The 17,012-nt window shown below is 45.5% G+C and overlaps 2 protein-coding genes across 3 annotated transcripts; one reads left to right on the top strand and one right to left on the bottom strand.

The window, feature by feature from the left end:
* Positions 1 to 8,171: 8,171 nt before the first annotated feature.
* LOC125514479 (putative protein phosphatase 2C 48) lies at positions 8,172 to 11,497 on the top strand. Of its 2 annotated transcripts, XM_048679822.2 has the most exons (4): positions 8,184 to 8,970; positions 10,128 to 10,545; positions 10,632 to 10,855; positions 10,940 to 11,497. In XM_048679822.2, exons 1-4 carry the CDS (start codon positions 8,674 to 8,676, stop codon positions 11,120 to 11,122), a joined length of 1,122 nt encoding a protein of 373 aa, XP_048535779.2. In that variant the 5' UTR covers positions 8,184 to 8,673; the 3' UTR covers positions 11,123 to 11,497. The 2 variants fall into 2 exon arrangements, with proteins under 2 accessions (XP_087378929.1, XP_048535779.2); XM_087522803.1 differs by having other exon boundaries at positions 8,172 to 8,970; positions 10,632 to 11,497.
* On the bottom strand, positions 11,337 to 16,441 carry LOC125514488 (uncharacterized). The gene is made up of 8 exons (XM_048679831.2): positions 16,084 to 16,441; positions 15,872 to 16,002; positions 14,811 to 14,888; positions 14,664 to 14,708; positions 14,460 to 14,504; positions 14,307 to 14,358; positions 12,245 to 12,341; positions 11,337 to 11,807 (listed from the first exon to the last, which is right to left on the bottom strand). The coding sequence occupies exons 1-8, from the start codon at positions 16,388 to 16,390 to the stop codon at positions 11,642 to 11,644; spliced, it is 921 nt and encodes a 306-aa protein (XP_048535788.1). The 5' UTR covers positions 16,391 to 16,441; the 3' UTR covers positions 11,337 to 11,641.
* Between the last annotated feature and the right edge of the window lie 571 nt (positions 16,442 to 17,012).

Below are 17,012 nucleotides of genomic sequence, written 5' to 3'. Positions count from 1 at the left end.
GACCTTATTAACTGCATAGTAAATATCTGGCCGAGTCAAGGTAAGATACTGTAGTGCTCCTACCACACTCCTGTACCGAGTGGAGTCATCTGGTGCAAGTAGTTCTCCATCATGAAGAGATAGTTTCTCAGAGAGGGCCAGAGGTGTAAAAGAAGGTTTGCAACCTTTCATCCCAATGCGTTGAAGAATTTCTTGGACATATTTTTCCTGTGATAACAAAATACCACTTGCAACTGGTTTCACCTCAATGCCAAGAAAAAATGTAGAGGCCCTAAATCTTTGAGTGCAAAATCCATACGCAGGTCCTTAAGAAGAGACTCAACTGCTGTAGGAGAAGAGCTGGTAACAACAATATCATCAACATAAATAAGCACGAAGATGATAATGCCACGCCGACGATAGAAGAACAACGAGGTATCTCCTTTTGATGCAACAAAACCAAGAGACTGTAGCTTGGAATATAACCGAGAGTACCAAGCTCGGGGTGCTTGTTTCAAACCATATAGAGCTTTGTCAAGCTTACAAACATAATGCGATGAGGTTGAACTTTCATACCCAGGAGGTTGCCTCATAAAAACTTCCTCTTCCAGAACACCATGCAAAAACGCGTTCTTGACATCTAGTTGTCGAATGCACCAGTTTCGAGAGACTGCAACTGAGAGAATTAAGCGGATGGTGGCAACCTTTACTACAGGACTGAAAGTGTCCTCATAGTCAAGTCCATACCTTTGCTTGAAACCTTTGGCAACCAAACGAGCCTTGTACCTGTCAATGGTGCCATCAGATCTCCTCTTGATTTTATACACCCATTTATAGTCAATGACATTGCTACCCCTGACTGGTGGAACCAAACGCCAGGTTTTGTTGTCCATTAGTGCCAAGTATTCCTCATCCATGGCCTTTTTCCACTGGGGATCACCAAGTGCTTCACGTACATTTGTTGGTTCACCTGCAGCACAAAAAGAACCCCAACGAACACAACCATCCTTATAAACTTTAGGTTTGACAATACCACTTTGTGACCTGGTGTGCAAGTGCACAGGAGGAGGCGAAGCAGGTTGAGCGGATTGAATTTGCAGCCGGTTTTGTGAAGCAGAATTGGCAGAATCAGCCGCAGCCACAGAAGATCTCGAGCCGACCGCAGCCGATCCTGAGGCAGATACATGGGACGGGTCAGCGAGATGCGGCGTGGCCGCCCGTGGCGAACCGCCAAGTGACAGATCCTGGCTGGGCCCTGGAGATTGCGGCGGCAGAGAGGCTTCCGAGTCCGCACCCAAGCCGCCACATGGATCGCGCGGAGTCACAGCATGAGGGGGTGGCCCGCCTGGCTGACCAGAGGCACGTGGGGCTGGCCCGCCGGGAGCAGACGCGCGTGGGGTTGGCCCGCCTGTCCCGGACGCGGACGACAGCCGACCAGGGGACAGCGTGCCAGGGGGCCCGCCTGGCCGCCCGCCTGACGCGTCTGGCGACGCGGATCCCGGAGTAGATGGCGCTGCAGTTGCGTCAGGGAGCGATCCCGAGGAGATACTCCCGCCCAAATCCACTTCGGGAGCTGCGTCCGGATCCTCTGCAGTAGGCGATCCTGGCTGCATAAAATCAAGGTTATTTTCATTGATTTCTTCACTGATTTCTTGACCTGTTGCCTGCACACTTTCAGCAGAATTATCAAGAGTATTAGATATAGACATAGGGCCTGCAGTTGCGTCCACTCCTTGAAGAAAATTAGGTGGCAGAAGATGTGGTGGTAAAAGAACAAGTTCTTTCCGAAGTTGCGCACCGGCATTGGAATGAAGTTTGGCGAAGGGAAAAACTTGTTCGTCGAACACAACATCGCGAGAGATATAGACACGCCCGGAAGAGATATCAAGGCATTTGTACCCCTTGTGAAGACTACTATAACCCAAAAAAGCACATTGCTTGGAGCGAAACTCGAGCTTGTGCTTGTTGAAAGGACGAGTTGGGCCATACGGCGCACCCAAAAATACGAAGGAAGGTGTAGTCTGGTTTGGTTCCAAAGAGACGTTCAAGAGGGGTTTGGTTCTTAATAACACGACTAGGAACGCGATTGATAAGGTAGACAACTGTGAGGAATGCTTCGTCCCAAAACTTTAGTGGCATAAACGCATGAGCCAAAAGCGAGAGACCGACTTCCACGATGTGCCTGTGTTTTCTTTCTGCAGCTCCATTCTGTTGATGGGCATGAGGGCACGAGACATGGTGAGTAATGCCAATGCGCTCAAAAAAAGGATTGAGCTTTTGGTATTCACCTCCCCAGTCTGTTTGCATAGCGAGAATTTTACGATTAAAAAGGCGTTCAACATGAGCTTGAAAGGAGTGGAATTTCTCAAACACATCAGATTTATTTTTGAGCAAATAGATCCAACTAAACTTGCTGAAATCATCAATAAAACTGACGTAGTACTTTTGTCTGCCTACAGAGACGGGTCCAGGACCCCAAACATCTGAATAAATGAGCTCTAAAGGAGATTTGGACTCACTATTGGAATGGGAATAAGGTAGCTGATGGCTTTTGGTCATCTGACGTGCATCGCAAACCAAGATGGTCTTGTTTATTTGACACAGGAAGATGAAAATCTCGAAGAATTTTCTGAACTACCGGAAGGGAGGGATGCCCTAGACGCTTGTGCCACCGAGATGTGGATGGTGTGGTTGCTGCAAGGGCTTGGCGTTGAGGGACACCTTGTCGACCAGTAACAGGAAACAAACGCCATTTACTCTTGTTTTGAAGAATGGTTCTCTGGGTAGCCTGATCCTTGACAAAAAAAGTTTCAGGGTGAAGCTCAATAAACACATCATTATCTTTCATAAGCTGATAAGCAGAAAGAAGACTCTGTTCGGCACTAGGGACATGAAGGATGTTGTTTAATTTCAAGGAGCCAGAGGGAGTGGACAAAACTGAATGGCCAATATGTGCAATATCCATACCTTGACCGCTAGCGGTGTGAATTTGTTCGTTGCCGGTGTAGCGATCACGGACGGCCAGCTTTTCTAACTCTCCGGTGAGGTGATCTGTAGCACCGGTGTCGAGATACCAGTTGGTATCCACGCCATAGGAGTGAGCTGCGTTGGCAGCGCGAGGTTGGCCGCCGCCGCCACCACCGCCGCCGCTGTTGTTGCCGCGACCACCACCACCAACAGGGTTGCGGACATTATTGTTGTAGCTCTTGCCATAGCGCCTTTTGCAGCGCCACACCCCATGGCCCTCCTCTTTGCAGATCTGACAACGTTGACGGTCACCGCGGTCACCACCCTGGTTGCGCGGCGCACTGCCAGAGGAACCACCACCAGAGTTGTCGTTGTAGCGTGGTGGCCCGGGGTTGTTGTTGTAGCCGCCACGTCCACCGCCGCCGCCACTACTGCCGCCACCACGGCTGTAGTTACCGCCACGGCCGCCGCCACGTGACGCAAGGTTGACGGAGTGGTTCGGGGAGAACGCCGCCTGCTGGGCGGCGATGCGGCCTTCCGCCGCCAGGAGCAACGAGAAGAGCTCGGTGAGCCCGATCTGTTGATCAGTGGCGGCTCGCGTGGAGATGGCCGAGACGAAGCCATTGTAGTCCGGTTCATGCACCAGGCCCTGAAGAATTTGATCGACTAGATCATCTTCTCCAAGAGGCTTCCCAGCTGCTGCGAGTTCGTCAGCAATGCCCTTCATCTTGGTGAAGTAGGCTGCTGCCGACATGTCCCCCTTGCGCGTATTACCTAGGGCAGACCGAAGCTGGATAGTGAGTGCCCTAGATTGCGATGAAAAGCTTTGCACCAAAGCTTGCCAGATGCCAGCAGAAGTAGTATGGTTCGAGACTTGCATGAGGACATCATGAAAAAGAGATGCAATCAAGAACGTAAGCACCTGTTGGTCCTGTGTCTCCCAGATGGCGTGCTCGGGGTTCGACGTGGTGACGGTTTCCTTCTTCCCGTCGGCGATGTCCCTCTCCGTGAGAAGAACGGCGTCTGGCTCCTTGCGAGATCCATCAAGGTAGCCCATCATGCCTGCAGCTTTGATGTGCGGCAGGACTTGCGCCTTCCATACAAGGAAGTTTTCCCTGGTCAGTTTCTCGATGATGGTGTGACCAAGAGATGCGAGGGAGTGGGAGGCCATGGCGACGGAGGAGGACGAGGATGACATGACCTAGATGCGTGGGAAGAGTTTGGCTCTGTATACCATGTGAGAATTGAGGCTAAAGCGTATACAATTAAGCAGGGAAGCGTACGTGTTATATAGAGGCAAAGATTACAAAGAGGTTAGGTGGTTAGGGCGTGGATTGATCTACAAGAAACTAGGCTATGCAATCTCAACAGCCCCATCAATCCTTATCCCTCGGTTACACATAACACGCACGTACGCACGTCTACATACGATTTATACATCACCGTAGAATACAATGCTTAACAGTGGGAACTGTGGATTCCATGCGCATAAACATTGCATCAACCACAGAAGACCGTTGGGGGCGGGTAATTATTACTTATCTCTATCATAGCATGCCACTGCAACATGATTCCGTTCCATTTTCCTTAATTAAGACGTAAGCAACAGGGTTAGCCGAGCATGGAATAGAGTAGGCTAAGAAAGAAAAAGACTAGTGCAATGCCACTTTTGGCTTACTCTATTGTTGAAACTTAAAACCCACTCGTCTGAAGGAAATAAAATCTCAGCATCCTTCATTCCACATAAATTCTAAAATTCCCTCATCCTATATTCTTGTGGTGCATATCGTCGTAATTTTTTTGTATTCGATGCTTGGACTCACTCAGGTCTAGAGGTCTTCTTTTATCTCTTGGGAGTTTTACGGACTATACTCGAATTTACCTTTTCGTAACCCCTAGTTCAAAATTGCACGCCGTTATCCATATACTGATAATAATCTGTGAAAAGTCACCACCAAGTATGAGTACTTCCTCTGGGGTTGGAACAACATGATACATATGGAGAAAATAGTGCAGAGGTCGACATTGAGATGTACTATCGGAGGATAGACCGTGAAAATAAATCAAAAATGAAGCACTAAGATCTTTTTTCTCCCATGCCATGAAAAGATGAAAAGAAAAGTGCTTGTGATGGATAAATCCAATCATGGCCTCATGCATGCATGTCAGCGTGTGTGCTCATAGTCCAGACGTCGACTTTTCAATAGTAGGAGTACATACGTACTCGTACTCCCTCTTTGATACGGAGGGAGTATTAGCTTGAATCGAAAGCTAAATAAATATCCATGTGATGGCTCAGAGAGCTTCACAGGATTAAACGAACTTGAGATTAAATAATTTGGCTGCAAGATGTGAACTGATGTCAACAGCAAGCTTGATTTGGAATGGGACGGCGAGCGTGTTAACTTGTTATAATCGAAATGTCTCTCTCCGTCGGCATATCCATGAGCTGGTGGGCCGGGGAAAACTATTAGAGAAACATATCCTCTCAATCACTACAAACAATCTATCTAAGAAAAGGTGTCGACAGCTCACAGAGTGCTTAAAAATACTTGCGTTGCGACCTCTTCTCGTAGGTTCATAGTACATAACCCCTTTGTTTCTTACCTGATTAAAGGATTACTCAGCATATATAAAGTAATTATTCTGGGTTTAATTGCAGGGCTATTTGGCTTTTTTTTCAAAAACAAAAGGGAGCTAGCATGTAATTCCTCCGGTTTTCTTGGTCCGCATATAAAAAATTTCTAAAGTCAAACTTCATAAAGTTTGACCAACTACATAAGAAAAAATATAAAAATCCACAATATAAAATCAATATATTTAGATGCATCATGAAATTTATTTTCATACTATAACTTTTGTATTGTAAATGCTGCCATTTTTAAAGATAAGTTTCGTCAAACTTTATGTAGTTTGACTTCAAACAAATTTTATACGCAGAGCAAAAAGAAACAGAGAAAATATCTATAGCTCGCTTCACTTGTTAAAACCACTAGATGTGTCAGAAATCATAGCTACTTCCTCCATCCCATAATATAAGATGTTTTTTTTGCGGGAGCATAATATAAGATATTTTTGCAAGCTATTTTATATTGTGGGATGGAGGGAGTATGCATGTTCCGAGGAACGAGCCACTTGGGTAGGTTCCGATCAAATTTTCGAACAGCTAAGGCCTCCTTTGGTTTGTAGGAATGTCATAGAATTTCTATAGGATAGAATTTGCATAGGAAAATTTCCTTTGAGGCCCTTTGGTTTGTAGCAATGGATTCCTATTTCTATATAGGATAGGAATCAATCCTTCATATTTTGAAGGAAAAAAACATTAGCTAAGACTCAATGAAAAAATTTCTATCCTATGCATCAAATGACATCTCTTTCTCTATAGAAATTGAGATGCATGTCATCTCACTTTCTATGATTTTCCTATTTCTATAACATTTCTATCCTATGAATCAAAGGAGGCCTAAAATTTTTGTCTACCTCAGTAATAGGAGTCTACACTATTTGCCGACAGACTGTGGTGACGTCCTTCCGGAAGAAGGCACACCTGGAGCCCGATGTCATGGCAGGCGCACGACATTATCCTAACTATGCATGCACTGTGCTACTTTCAGCACCAAACTAAACTCATCCAACCAGCACATACATGCAGAAAAAGATCTAGCATGTGCATAAACAGTACCACATATAGTAAACCGGGGACAAATCACCGGTCGAATCAACGTCAAAGCGCGTGTGCGGTGTGATGAGAAAAAAGGAAATCGACTTACGTGGTGGCTCAAGTAACATCACACCTCATCATGTACGGCAATCTCGCTTGCCAAGCTACCAGCCCGAGAATCTATCCCACGCGCACGACGACTGAGCCCAGTTTTGTTGTAAGGACATGTACAATGATTGATAAGATAGTTTTATCTTAAGTTTTGCATGTAAATTAGAGATGACAAAAAAACATGTCTACAATAGGTCATCTCTTAACCTTATCTCTAATAATTAGTAGTTTCTAAAAATATAGTGAGACAAATTATGCTAAGAGATTATCTCTTGTCTTCTCTTAAATAAGATAAGACGAGCCTTCTCTTATGATTTCTATCTTCTTCACCTCATCATTTATCCTATGTGGCACTCTTAAGATAGAACCATTGTACATACCCTAACTGGGATGTACAGTGTGGGGCTGTCGTACAGGTTTCCCCACCACGGGAGGGCTGCTAATTTTTATTCACAGGGATTACTGAGTCAGATTTTTGTATAGGTTTTGGTCTTTGCATCATGTACGCTACAAGATGAACATAAACGAAATTATAGACAGTGAAGGTTTGGACGAGTACCGCTTGGGGAGCAAATAATACACACTTCATTACCTGGGTTTTTCTTGAGAGAAAAATGTTCATGTTTCTTTTCGTGCCAAATAGCAAACCGGGCCGGTGTTAGCAAGACCCATCGTACATACCTAATATAGCTGATCCTATGAACTTATTTCTGCAGCTACAATCATACACGGAAAAAGATACACCAAAACATGCAACGACCACATCTCATTGAATTATCAAATTCCCACATTAACTCGCGAGGCAATCATCTAGTGTATTTAAATAGTTGATCTCAACTATCTCTAATTCTCTCATTACATTGTCTCCCACCTCTTCAACTACGCCACGCCAACATCCATTAGCACTATTTTTAGGCCTACGCAAACCACATTCATGTACTCCCGCCGTCGCAAATACAAAGTGCATGGAGAAAGTCCACCTCAACATGCAAATAAGCATGCTAATTTCCACTCTATTGTGCTACTTATATTTAATTAATATTTTGCAACTACAAACTAATGAAACTCAGTAAATCGTATGTATTTTCAGTTTTAACTATCACATTATTACTCAAAATATTCATGTTCGATATAACTGAACCTCATAAAAATATATCACAGCATATTTTGGCAACAACGTGTGAGGTGGTATCATCTGTTTCCTCTGTAAAGAAATATAAAAGCACTTAGATTATTATAATAATGATATAAACGCTCTTATATTTCTTTAGTGCTGAAATAAACAAACCTATCCATTGTATCGACCTCGTGCACGCCGCTGACGATCATGCCCCTGCCTCGTCGCACATTTCAGAACGGAACGGGGACAAAACGCAACTTCAAAATGTTATATTTTCGATTCGAAGACCTAAAAGTTGTTGACGGAATGGAATACGCCGGGTCAGTCTCCGAGGAAATATACCCCGTCCCGTCGTCCCATCTCCTTTCCTTGTTCCATGGGCAAAGAAGGCATCTTCGTGTTGCTGTGCAAGCGGACGGCCCCGCGCTGCTGCCTCGGCCTCGGTCTGCATGCTATCTGTAGCTTCTACTGCACTCCCGGGCTCTTCATCCCACCTCTTCGATCTTCCCTCCCCAGCTCTCCTGTCCTTTAAAAAGCTCCCTCCCTCCCCAGCTTTCACTTCACACCACAGCTCGACTCACGCCTCTTCCTTGGCGCCAGTCCAATCCTTGCTTGCTTCCCCACTTTCTTCCTTGGCCAAGTTAACCAGATCGATCGACTGATCCTATCCATAGCTCCAGTCCAAGCTCGTTTCTTCAATCCAAAGTCAATCGCCCTCATCCAAGAAAGATCCAGGAGAAACGATCAGGGCATCTCCCAAGCTAAAGAAACCGTGCGTGTGTACTCCCTGTCCATAACTCCATATCCATCGCCATGGCCGGAGACGGAGAGTGCTATGTCCCTGCCCGTGCACACCACCGGCGTCGTCGGTCGCGCAGAAACTAAGAGAGGAGGGGGAGAAGAAACTCTTTCGGGTTGTTTCTTTGGGGTAGCGAGAATGCGGCAGCTGTCGTCGCTGCTGCAGGGGCTGGCCCGATCCATGGCTCTGGGAAAGGAGAGGAAGGAGGAGGAGCAGGGGACGGTGCTGCGGACGTCGGGGACGCTGCGGGGCGAGGGCTCCGGGACCTTGGCCGCCGTGTGGTCTCGCCGCGGCGAGAAGGGCACCAACCAGGACTGCTCCCTCGTCTGGGAGGTGAGTTCCATCTTCCATCCATCGCCTGCTTTGCTCTGTGTTTCATAATCCGCTCGCTGCATGTTGATGCTCTGTTCCACGTCTCGTCGCAATCATTGGTGACTTTATAATAGTAGTAGCGAATTAGCGACGAGACAACTCAATATTCTCACTGACTTGGAGATTCTCATAAGGAACTTAGTTATGAAGAAGAAGAAGATATTGTGCCATGGTTCGTTGGCTTTGTCCCCTCATTGCTGTAACCTGTTGAAGAAGAAGTCTAGAATAGTTTCTGACCACTGAATAAATCAAACAGCTTCATGTACCTGTCTCAGTCTGCCTGAGATATGGGCTTCAGCTCTCTCCCCCTTCGTTTGCCTAATCAATTTTCTGATTTTTCTTTATCTTTGTGAGGTGGTTTAGTTCGTTTTGCACTCTTCAGTACAGTTCTGTTGTTGCTGCGACAAGTCTACAATACATCCTAGACTCAGTATGTCGTTGTGCCAAAAAATATTGCGTTGAATTATATTGGTTATCCACAAGAGAAATTTATAGACAGAAATAAAGATATGTTTCTTAGTACAAAAATGGACCAAAACTGATTCAGTAAACGAGACTATAATAACAATCTATCGGAGCAAAGTGCCCAACCGAGCAATGAGGTAGTCTCTTTACTAAATTACTGATGTTGGCCCTTAGTTAAGCAGTTTTTTTCACTGATGTAGTGCTACGTGGCTTATCTAGACATAGGTTTTGTAGCATGTTGTTCACGAGGTCCTTGGATATGGCGCTTGCTTTTGGCCTCTAGGCGTTTCTCTTTTACTATACTAGTACTACTAACTGTATCTCCATGCCAAAAAGGCATAATACGTGTCTCGGTTCGTTGGAGAGAAAAAGGTGTTAGGTTTCTTGGTTTCTGAATCTAATGTGTAGCTTGGGTCGTTATCCAAGAGGTTATGACTGCGATGGCAGAAAACGGTGCACTACCAAAGACAGGTTGCATGAGAAACAAAAAATCTCAACTTCTCAAGCCGTACATCTTTAATTCCTAGTTCAATCTCGAAAAAATATCTTTAATTAATAGTATTTTCATGCATATTTCAAGTTCAAAATAGCCAAACCGAAATGGACACCAAGCTAAAAGTAAACTTGTTCTGTGGTTTTCTCCTTCTCTTCAGGGGTTCGGATGCCAGGATGACACCATCTTCTGCGGCATCTTCGACGGCCACGGCCAGTGGGGACACTACGTCTCCAAGGCCGTCCGGGACTCGCTGCCGCCGTCGCTGTTGCGCCGCTGGCAGGAGGCCGTTACGCTGGCGTCACTCATCAACGGCGAGAAGAAGCTCTGCGACTCCCAGTTCGACCTCTGGAAGCAGTCCTACCTGGCGGCCGCCGCTGCCGTCGACGAAGAGCTCCGACGCAGCCGCCGCCTCGACGCGGTCAACAGTGGCTCCACTGCTCTGTCCATCATCAAGAAGGGTGACACGATGGTGATCGCGAACGTCGGCGACTCACGAGCCGTCCTGGGGACCACGTCGGACGACGGCAGCATCGCCGCCGTCCAGCTCACCGTCGACTTCAAACCCAACCTGCCTCGTAAGTACGCTGCGACAGACGCGCCGCTGCACGTTCAGCATTCTTGGGACGGCCATTACTCACCCACGGTGAAAACTGAATTGCAGAGGAGAAGGCGCGCATCGTGCAGTGCAAGGGTCGCGTGTACTGCGACGAGGACGAGCCCGGCGTGCACCGGGTGTGGCTGCCCGACAGGGAGGCGCCGGGGCTGGCCATGTCGCGCGCGTTTGGCGACTACTGCGTCAAGGACTACGGCGTCATCTCGGCGCCGGAGGTGACGCAGAGGAGGATCACCGCCCGGGACCAGTTCGTCATCCTGGCCACCGATGGGGTAAGCAGCCAACCACCTTTTTATGCCTTGGCTGTTGGCACAATCCTATTGCATCGTCTGATGGTCGTCGAAAAATGGCGGCAGGTTTGGGACGTGGTCTCCAACGAAGAGGCGGTGCAGATCGTGGCGGCCACGCCCGAGAGGGAGAAGGCGGCGAAGCGCCTGGTCCAGTGGGCCGTCCGTGCCTGGAGGCGCAAGCGGCGAGGCTACGCCGTCGACGACTGCTCGGCGATCTGCCTCTTCTTCCACCACTCGCCGCCATCGTAGACGGACGGCTTCGTCCCTGCATTGCCGTGAAGACCAAGCAAGAGAAAACGCCCGTCCTTTTCTTGGTAGAGTGAGTGCAGACGTCGCGGTCAGAGACCAAAATGGAAGATCACAGCAAATCACAACGTGCGGCAGTCGGGACGGTGGGCGAACTGCTGCCGGTCGATGACCGGAAAATCTCCCCCAAAATGCACGAGAATCAACAGCAGCCAACGGCAAGGGGGCAAATGCATTTTTGTCCTCATTTTTGGTGTATGCCTCCGTCTCTGTTATGACGGGAAATCGTCACAATCATTGCCTTGTTATCTGTGTACATCAATCACAACAGGGTCATACATCACCGCCTTTGGCGCCGATAATTTGCGCCCAAAACAATCTCAATCTTAGATATTCTGCACTGAAGCATCATGCATTATTTGGTGCATCCCTGTTCATATCGACTGCCGATTCGGTAGGAAGCAGTCACACAAGTGAGAATTTCAATCTGTGGTGGCTGTGGCCGTGAAAGTCATCGTCGAGTTAGCCGCCGTAGCGACTTCTTAGCGTCTCCGGTGGCTCCTCTTCCATGATGCCAGCTCCGGTCGTGGCCAAGTATTCCCTTATTGTGGTTCTCCGGTCACCCAGATAGGTGTGGTCCAGGAAGTTGCTATATGCTGGTTCTCCCAGATTCTTGGCAGCAAGAACACTGCAAGGCAATCAAAACCCGTGTGAGGTGGTCGCAATATCAGAAGGATCGGACTTTATCTACACCCCCCTTGATGATAGAGACAGTTCGATAGAAAATGCGTTGGTACAAGAACTAGAATGTTCAGAGCAATGACTTATTTAGTTATTTTTGCTTCATGATGCATCTTGCTTTCAGATGTCACAAAGCAATGATATCATCTTGCTTGCAGAATGCCCCTTGCTTTGAGATGTCACTGATGAGATGTACCAGGAGAACAAATATATCATATAATAATAGGTGTCTCGGTGGAGTTCAAAGGTGTACAGTGATTTTAATATGCAGAAGATGCCTTTGCTGACGCTTATAACGGGTTTATTGAAGAACAGGATAATTAAAAAAAAGAAGCAACTAAGTGGATAGTAAGCATAAGATGCCTGAAGAGTAAACATACTTACCAGTGCCTGAGATATAGACGACAGGGTAAGATATCATCCCTCCATATTTTATCAATGTTGTACCGTCCATAGTGCTGATTATATATCTCTTTGCTTCCTGCAGAAAGAATTGGTCAACGTTTCAGTGTGTTACATGGAATTAGGAATGAGATTACAATTTTGGGCTGTCTTGTGCAATTATCCAAAAGTAAATAGCTTTGTACCTGCATAAGGCATCACTTTGCCATAAAAGGGTAAAAGAAATACTACCATGCTTAAAGCTTTGCTCATCGTCATAAAGTTTCACTATTTGAACAAACTTGTCTGTGTTAATTCTACTCTGATGCTTTTGTCATCCTATGATTCCTTAAAATCCTGATTTCTTTTCAGTGGAACTTGATCCTGCGATTCAAAGTATATGTGTGACCCAGTTTTAAAATAACTTTATATTATACATGAGCAAACTATTACTATCCTAGTAACCAATTGTTGATATCTCGTTGTATTTTTATTCAGGTATCACCCTGGCGATTTATGTAATTTTACCCTAGCTGGTCAATAGTAAACAATTGCGATAACAGAGGCAGATAAATATGCTAAAAGACCTCAAAGAATAACATAGTTAAAAGTCATATCTTGTTATAAATTAACACAAACATGCAACAATTCTTCTCAGAAATTGTTATCAAATATTATTAAATACTCCCTCTGTTCCTAAAGTATAAGAAGTTTTGGCAGTTCAAAGAGGAAAACAGGATGCTGGACACAAAAACGTAAGAGAAGTCTAGATCATCACTCCAATGTATCAGATGAATATAAAAAGGGATGCCAGGTCACCAAGAAAATAGTCTTTCTAGTTTCTACCAAATAATGGAAAAAGAAATATTACATCTGTCTCAAAATGTAAGACGTTTTTTGACATTACGTTTTGAGACAGAGGGAGTATATCCTACCAAGCTCTGCAGCTAAGGGCCTGCTTGGATATCGTTTCCTTTCTAAATCCCCCGTAAAACATTGCCGGGTAAGAAAAAGTCAGGTGGGTTCGCTTGGTTCATCGGATTGGGCCTGTAATATTTACACCTGTATCCCCTATCATGCTCTTATTCAGTCGGTTTATGATACAGGCCTCGACTCGTCGTTTTTTTTCCGGCTGGAAAACACCTGTGGCCCAGTAATATACGCATGTAAACTAATACAGCTGTATAATATTTACACCGATGCCAAGCGGGACCTAAGTATGTCTGGAGCATGGTAGCCAAATGTGTAGGACCTGTAGATAGACCTGGTTGTTTCTGCCAGTATTTCTGGTGGATTCCTACTTTCTTGCCTAGTAGAAGTCAAAACTTACAAATTGTGGGCTTGGCGGCTCTTTGCTGGGTGATGTGGAAACTTCCACCAGAGTTTGTTTTGAATTTAAACTGGTCTGATAGCCTGCTGAATTTGAGTGCTGTGCATGCTCGTTTATGCATTACTGGGCAGGCCTATAATCTGATGAAGTTCGTGTGATGCTGGAGGAAGGAGCGAATGCACTGCAATGTGAGGCACTGACGGCCCATGATGATGGACATGGTGAAGGAAGAAGGCAAAATCTGCGCCTGGAAGATGATGGACATGAGGAAGCTGAAGAGGACGATGGAAATGGGAACATAACTATGGAGGAAGACTAAAAGAAAAGGCTGAGGTTTCAGTGGATACGGATGATCTGCCTTTCTCCTGATGATCTGGTACCCCTGACAATCAAGTTGTGTGCTAGGGTAGTTGGCTTTCAATCTCTGTAATATACACCGTCGTTTTCTTAGCAGTTCTTGCTGCTGTTAGCTTAGATGCAGCAGCGGCCTGCGAATTCTGTCGTTAGGCCCTTTTATTTCAGTTTGGACACAAATTTGCAATGGGTGCTTTTGTTTTATTTTCATTTCGTTATCTTTTGATAGTGGAACCCAATCCCTTTTTCAGATCGTAATGGGAAAAAATCCTACCATATCATATCAATAGTCAAACAGACAAACCCATTACAAAGTCAGTAGCAAAGTCATTGAAATGAAATGCAGAACTGAAAGAAATTTGAGTGTCATATAGATTCAACCTTTGCATCTCACTTGGAAATACTCTTCATCGCTATAGCGTGCACAGACAACCTGAACCAATAAATTCCATCAAGATGAATAATAACTGCATTGCAGGAAAGATCAAACAAAAAACTAAGCTAGAAATTCAGTCCCAAAATACAGGCCCTTACAGCTGGATTTGGAAAAGGCGCTCCATCCAGTCCTTCAGGGGCCACCTGACAACACATATATACATAAACAAAAGAGTTAGCCTAAATTAAAAGCCAGGACTGGACACTGGACAATCTAAACTCCACCAAAAGCCAGGCTTGAGATGAAGAAACTGAAAACCTAACAAAATTGGTTAGCATGCAGTGAATTAACTGCTCACCCACCGCAAGAAATCTGAACTCGAGCTCCCTCTCGATGAATGCTGGCACCTGCGAATATCCCAATTCAGTACTTCACTAAAACCTAAAAAAACTTCACTGGATTGCACATGAACAAAAAGTTGCACACTATCATAAAGTGCAGCACAGTACCTCCTCCTCCTTGATTTCAAACACAGTGACAACTATCATTTCTCCCTCACAATGCTCCACGCTTAAGCTTGAGAACTCCTACAAGTCAATCCCAATACTTCAATGAAAATCAAAACTTTATGGAAACCCAAATAAAAATGCAAGTTCCTGGCAGAAGCACACTAAACTCTACATCCTCAAACATACAAATCTAAAATCAATAATTTCGATCTATCAATAAAACACCACACTTTCCTTTCTTCTATTACCATAGACAGCGAAGACGAGTATCCATGCTTCAGAAAATCTGCTTAAGCAGTAACAAAAATCCTCTTCTGCTTGCAATAGAGTACTACAATAATTATCTTATACATTCGTAAACATATTTCCATGCCTCAGTTTTGTTCAGTGCGACATGGTTTCATCCTTTTGGACTCCACAAATGGATCAAAAGAAGCTTGCGTTCACATGGTCAAATGATCCCACGAATAACAAAGAGAAACATTAAGCAATAGAAAAAAAAAATCACATGTTAGTCAATATAAAAGGCAAGCAATTATACATAAGACGAGTTTCATGCATTGGTCAATATTAAAGATAAGCAATAAAATATCTTTTTCAGAATTTTGTAAAAAGAAAAGTGATACGGTCATCTCCAAAATTGCATCTAGCTCATATCAGTGGTGGTTATTTGATTGGACAGATGCCCTAACTGCACAATGAAAACTTCTCTTTTTTCCCTCTGTATCTTTCAACATAGCAAAAATCGACAGTCAAGCGCAACTATGGAAGAGGTGAAAAATCAAAACCATAGAGAAGCTCAATTCCCTATCACCCTCACTATTTGGTCATCCAGGAATTCCAAACATCACAACATTCAGGCAGAATTGCATATGACAGCTCCGAGCAATCCATCCATGTCCCTATGGAAAATTGGAAATACTGCACACCTTGTAGAGTAATCAGACACTACTACGCCACAAACAGAAATGTGAAATGCAATCGGACGAACTATGCGTACACAAAGATGAAGCACAAGTACTGACAAGAGCATCATAAAGATAAGCATACAGTCTGCTTGCCTTAGTGGCCTCAATGGCGATGCCGCGCTCGAAGAAGATGGGGGCGGCGTGGGCGAAGACGCGCCGGAACCCGCGCAGCGCCGCCACACGGAACCCCTTCAGCTCCGGGAACGTGCTCCTCGCGCTCCGCTCTGGCGTCAGGGGCCTCGAAACTTAAGCCAGTGGTTTGGACTCGGAGTTTGTTACTGACGGGGAAGAGCGGTGGCACTCACCGGAGAGAAGGGAGCCGAAGCCGATGACGGAGATGCGGCCGTCGGGAGAGGCGATACCGGCGAAGTCGGCGGCAGAGGCCAGCTCGCTGAAGGCGTCGCCGACGCTGCTGGTGGCCCGGGCGGCCGCGGTAAGAGGAGGCATGAGGCGGCGGCTGCGGCGGATGGACGGCAGAGAGGGTTCCGGCGATCGCCGGAGGTGGAGGAGGGGTCGTCGGTGGAGGGTGGGGCGGCCTGCCGCGTTGGATTTTGATCGGACAGCTGCGGATGGCCCGGGGCGGAGCGTTCCGGCGGAGGCGATGCCGCGCATTATTGGGGAAGGACAGGCAGTCGGGTGCTTCGCTTACAGTCACCACGGCAGCTTGTTGGTTTTCTAGGGAGATCGATCTCACATTAGGTGAGATCAATGAGATCAAATTTACGAGTACATGTTAAAACATTGTTAAAAAATTATAGAAACACTCAAAAAGTTTCAGTCATAATTCGACCTACATTAATAAAAACAAAAACAAAAAAGAAATTTGAACATGAACAGTGTCAAAGTACTATTCACTAAAGTTGCCACTATTCATATTCAAATTTGTCTTTTCTAGATCTCCATATGTACATCGAGTTTTGAGCTGATTTTTTAGAGCTGGAGACAGACCCCGCGTGGATATTGTCAAATAGTTTCAGAATTTTTTGATATGTCTAAATTTTTTTTAGGGTTGATTTCACGATCTCACCTGATGTGAATCTCACACAAGTCTCTTCTGGTTTTCCAACACCAACAATCAATCGTGTTGTTGACGAGTAAATTAAGCCATCCATATGTGTAACACATGTTCGTGATGTGAGGAATATATTTTTAAAAAATAGAAAAAATTAGCACATGACTATTGTTACAACTTTAAAATAGTCACTAGAGCATGTATTGTGGTTGATAAGAGTGA

The sequence above is a fragment of the Triticum urartu genome, chromosome 1A, assembly GCF_056163025.1.
Source record: "Triticum urartu cultivar PI428250 chromosome 1A, HENAU_Tu73, whole genome shotgun sequence".
Taxonomy (NCBI): Eukaryota; Viridiplantae; Streptophyta; class Magnoliopsida; order Poales; family Poaceae; genus Triticum; species Triticum urartu.
This window is presented reverse-complemented; position numbering and strand designations above follow the sequence as displayed.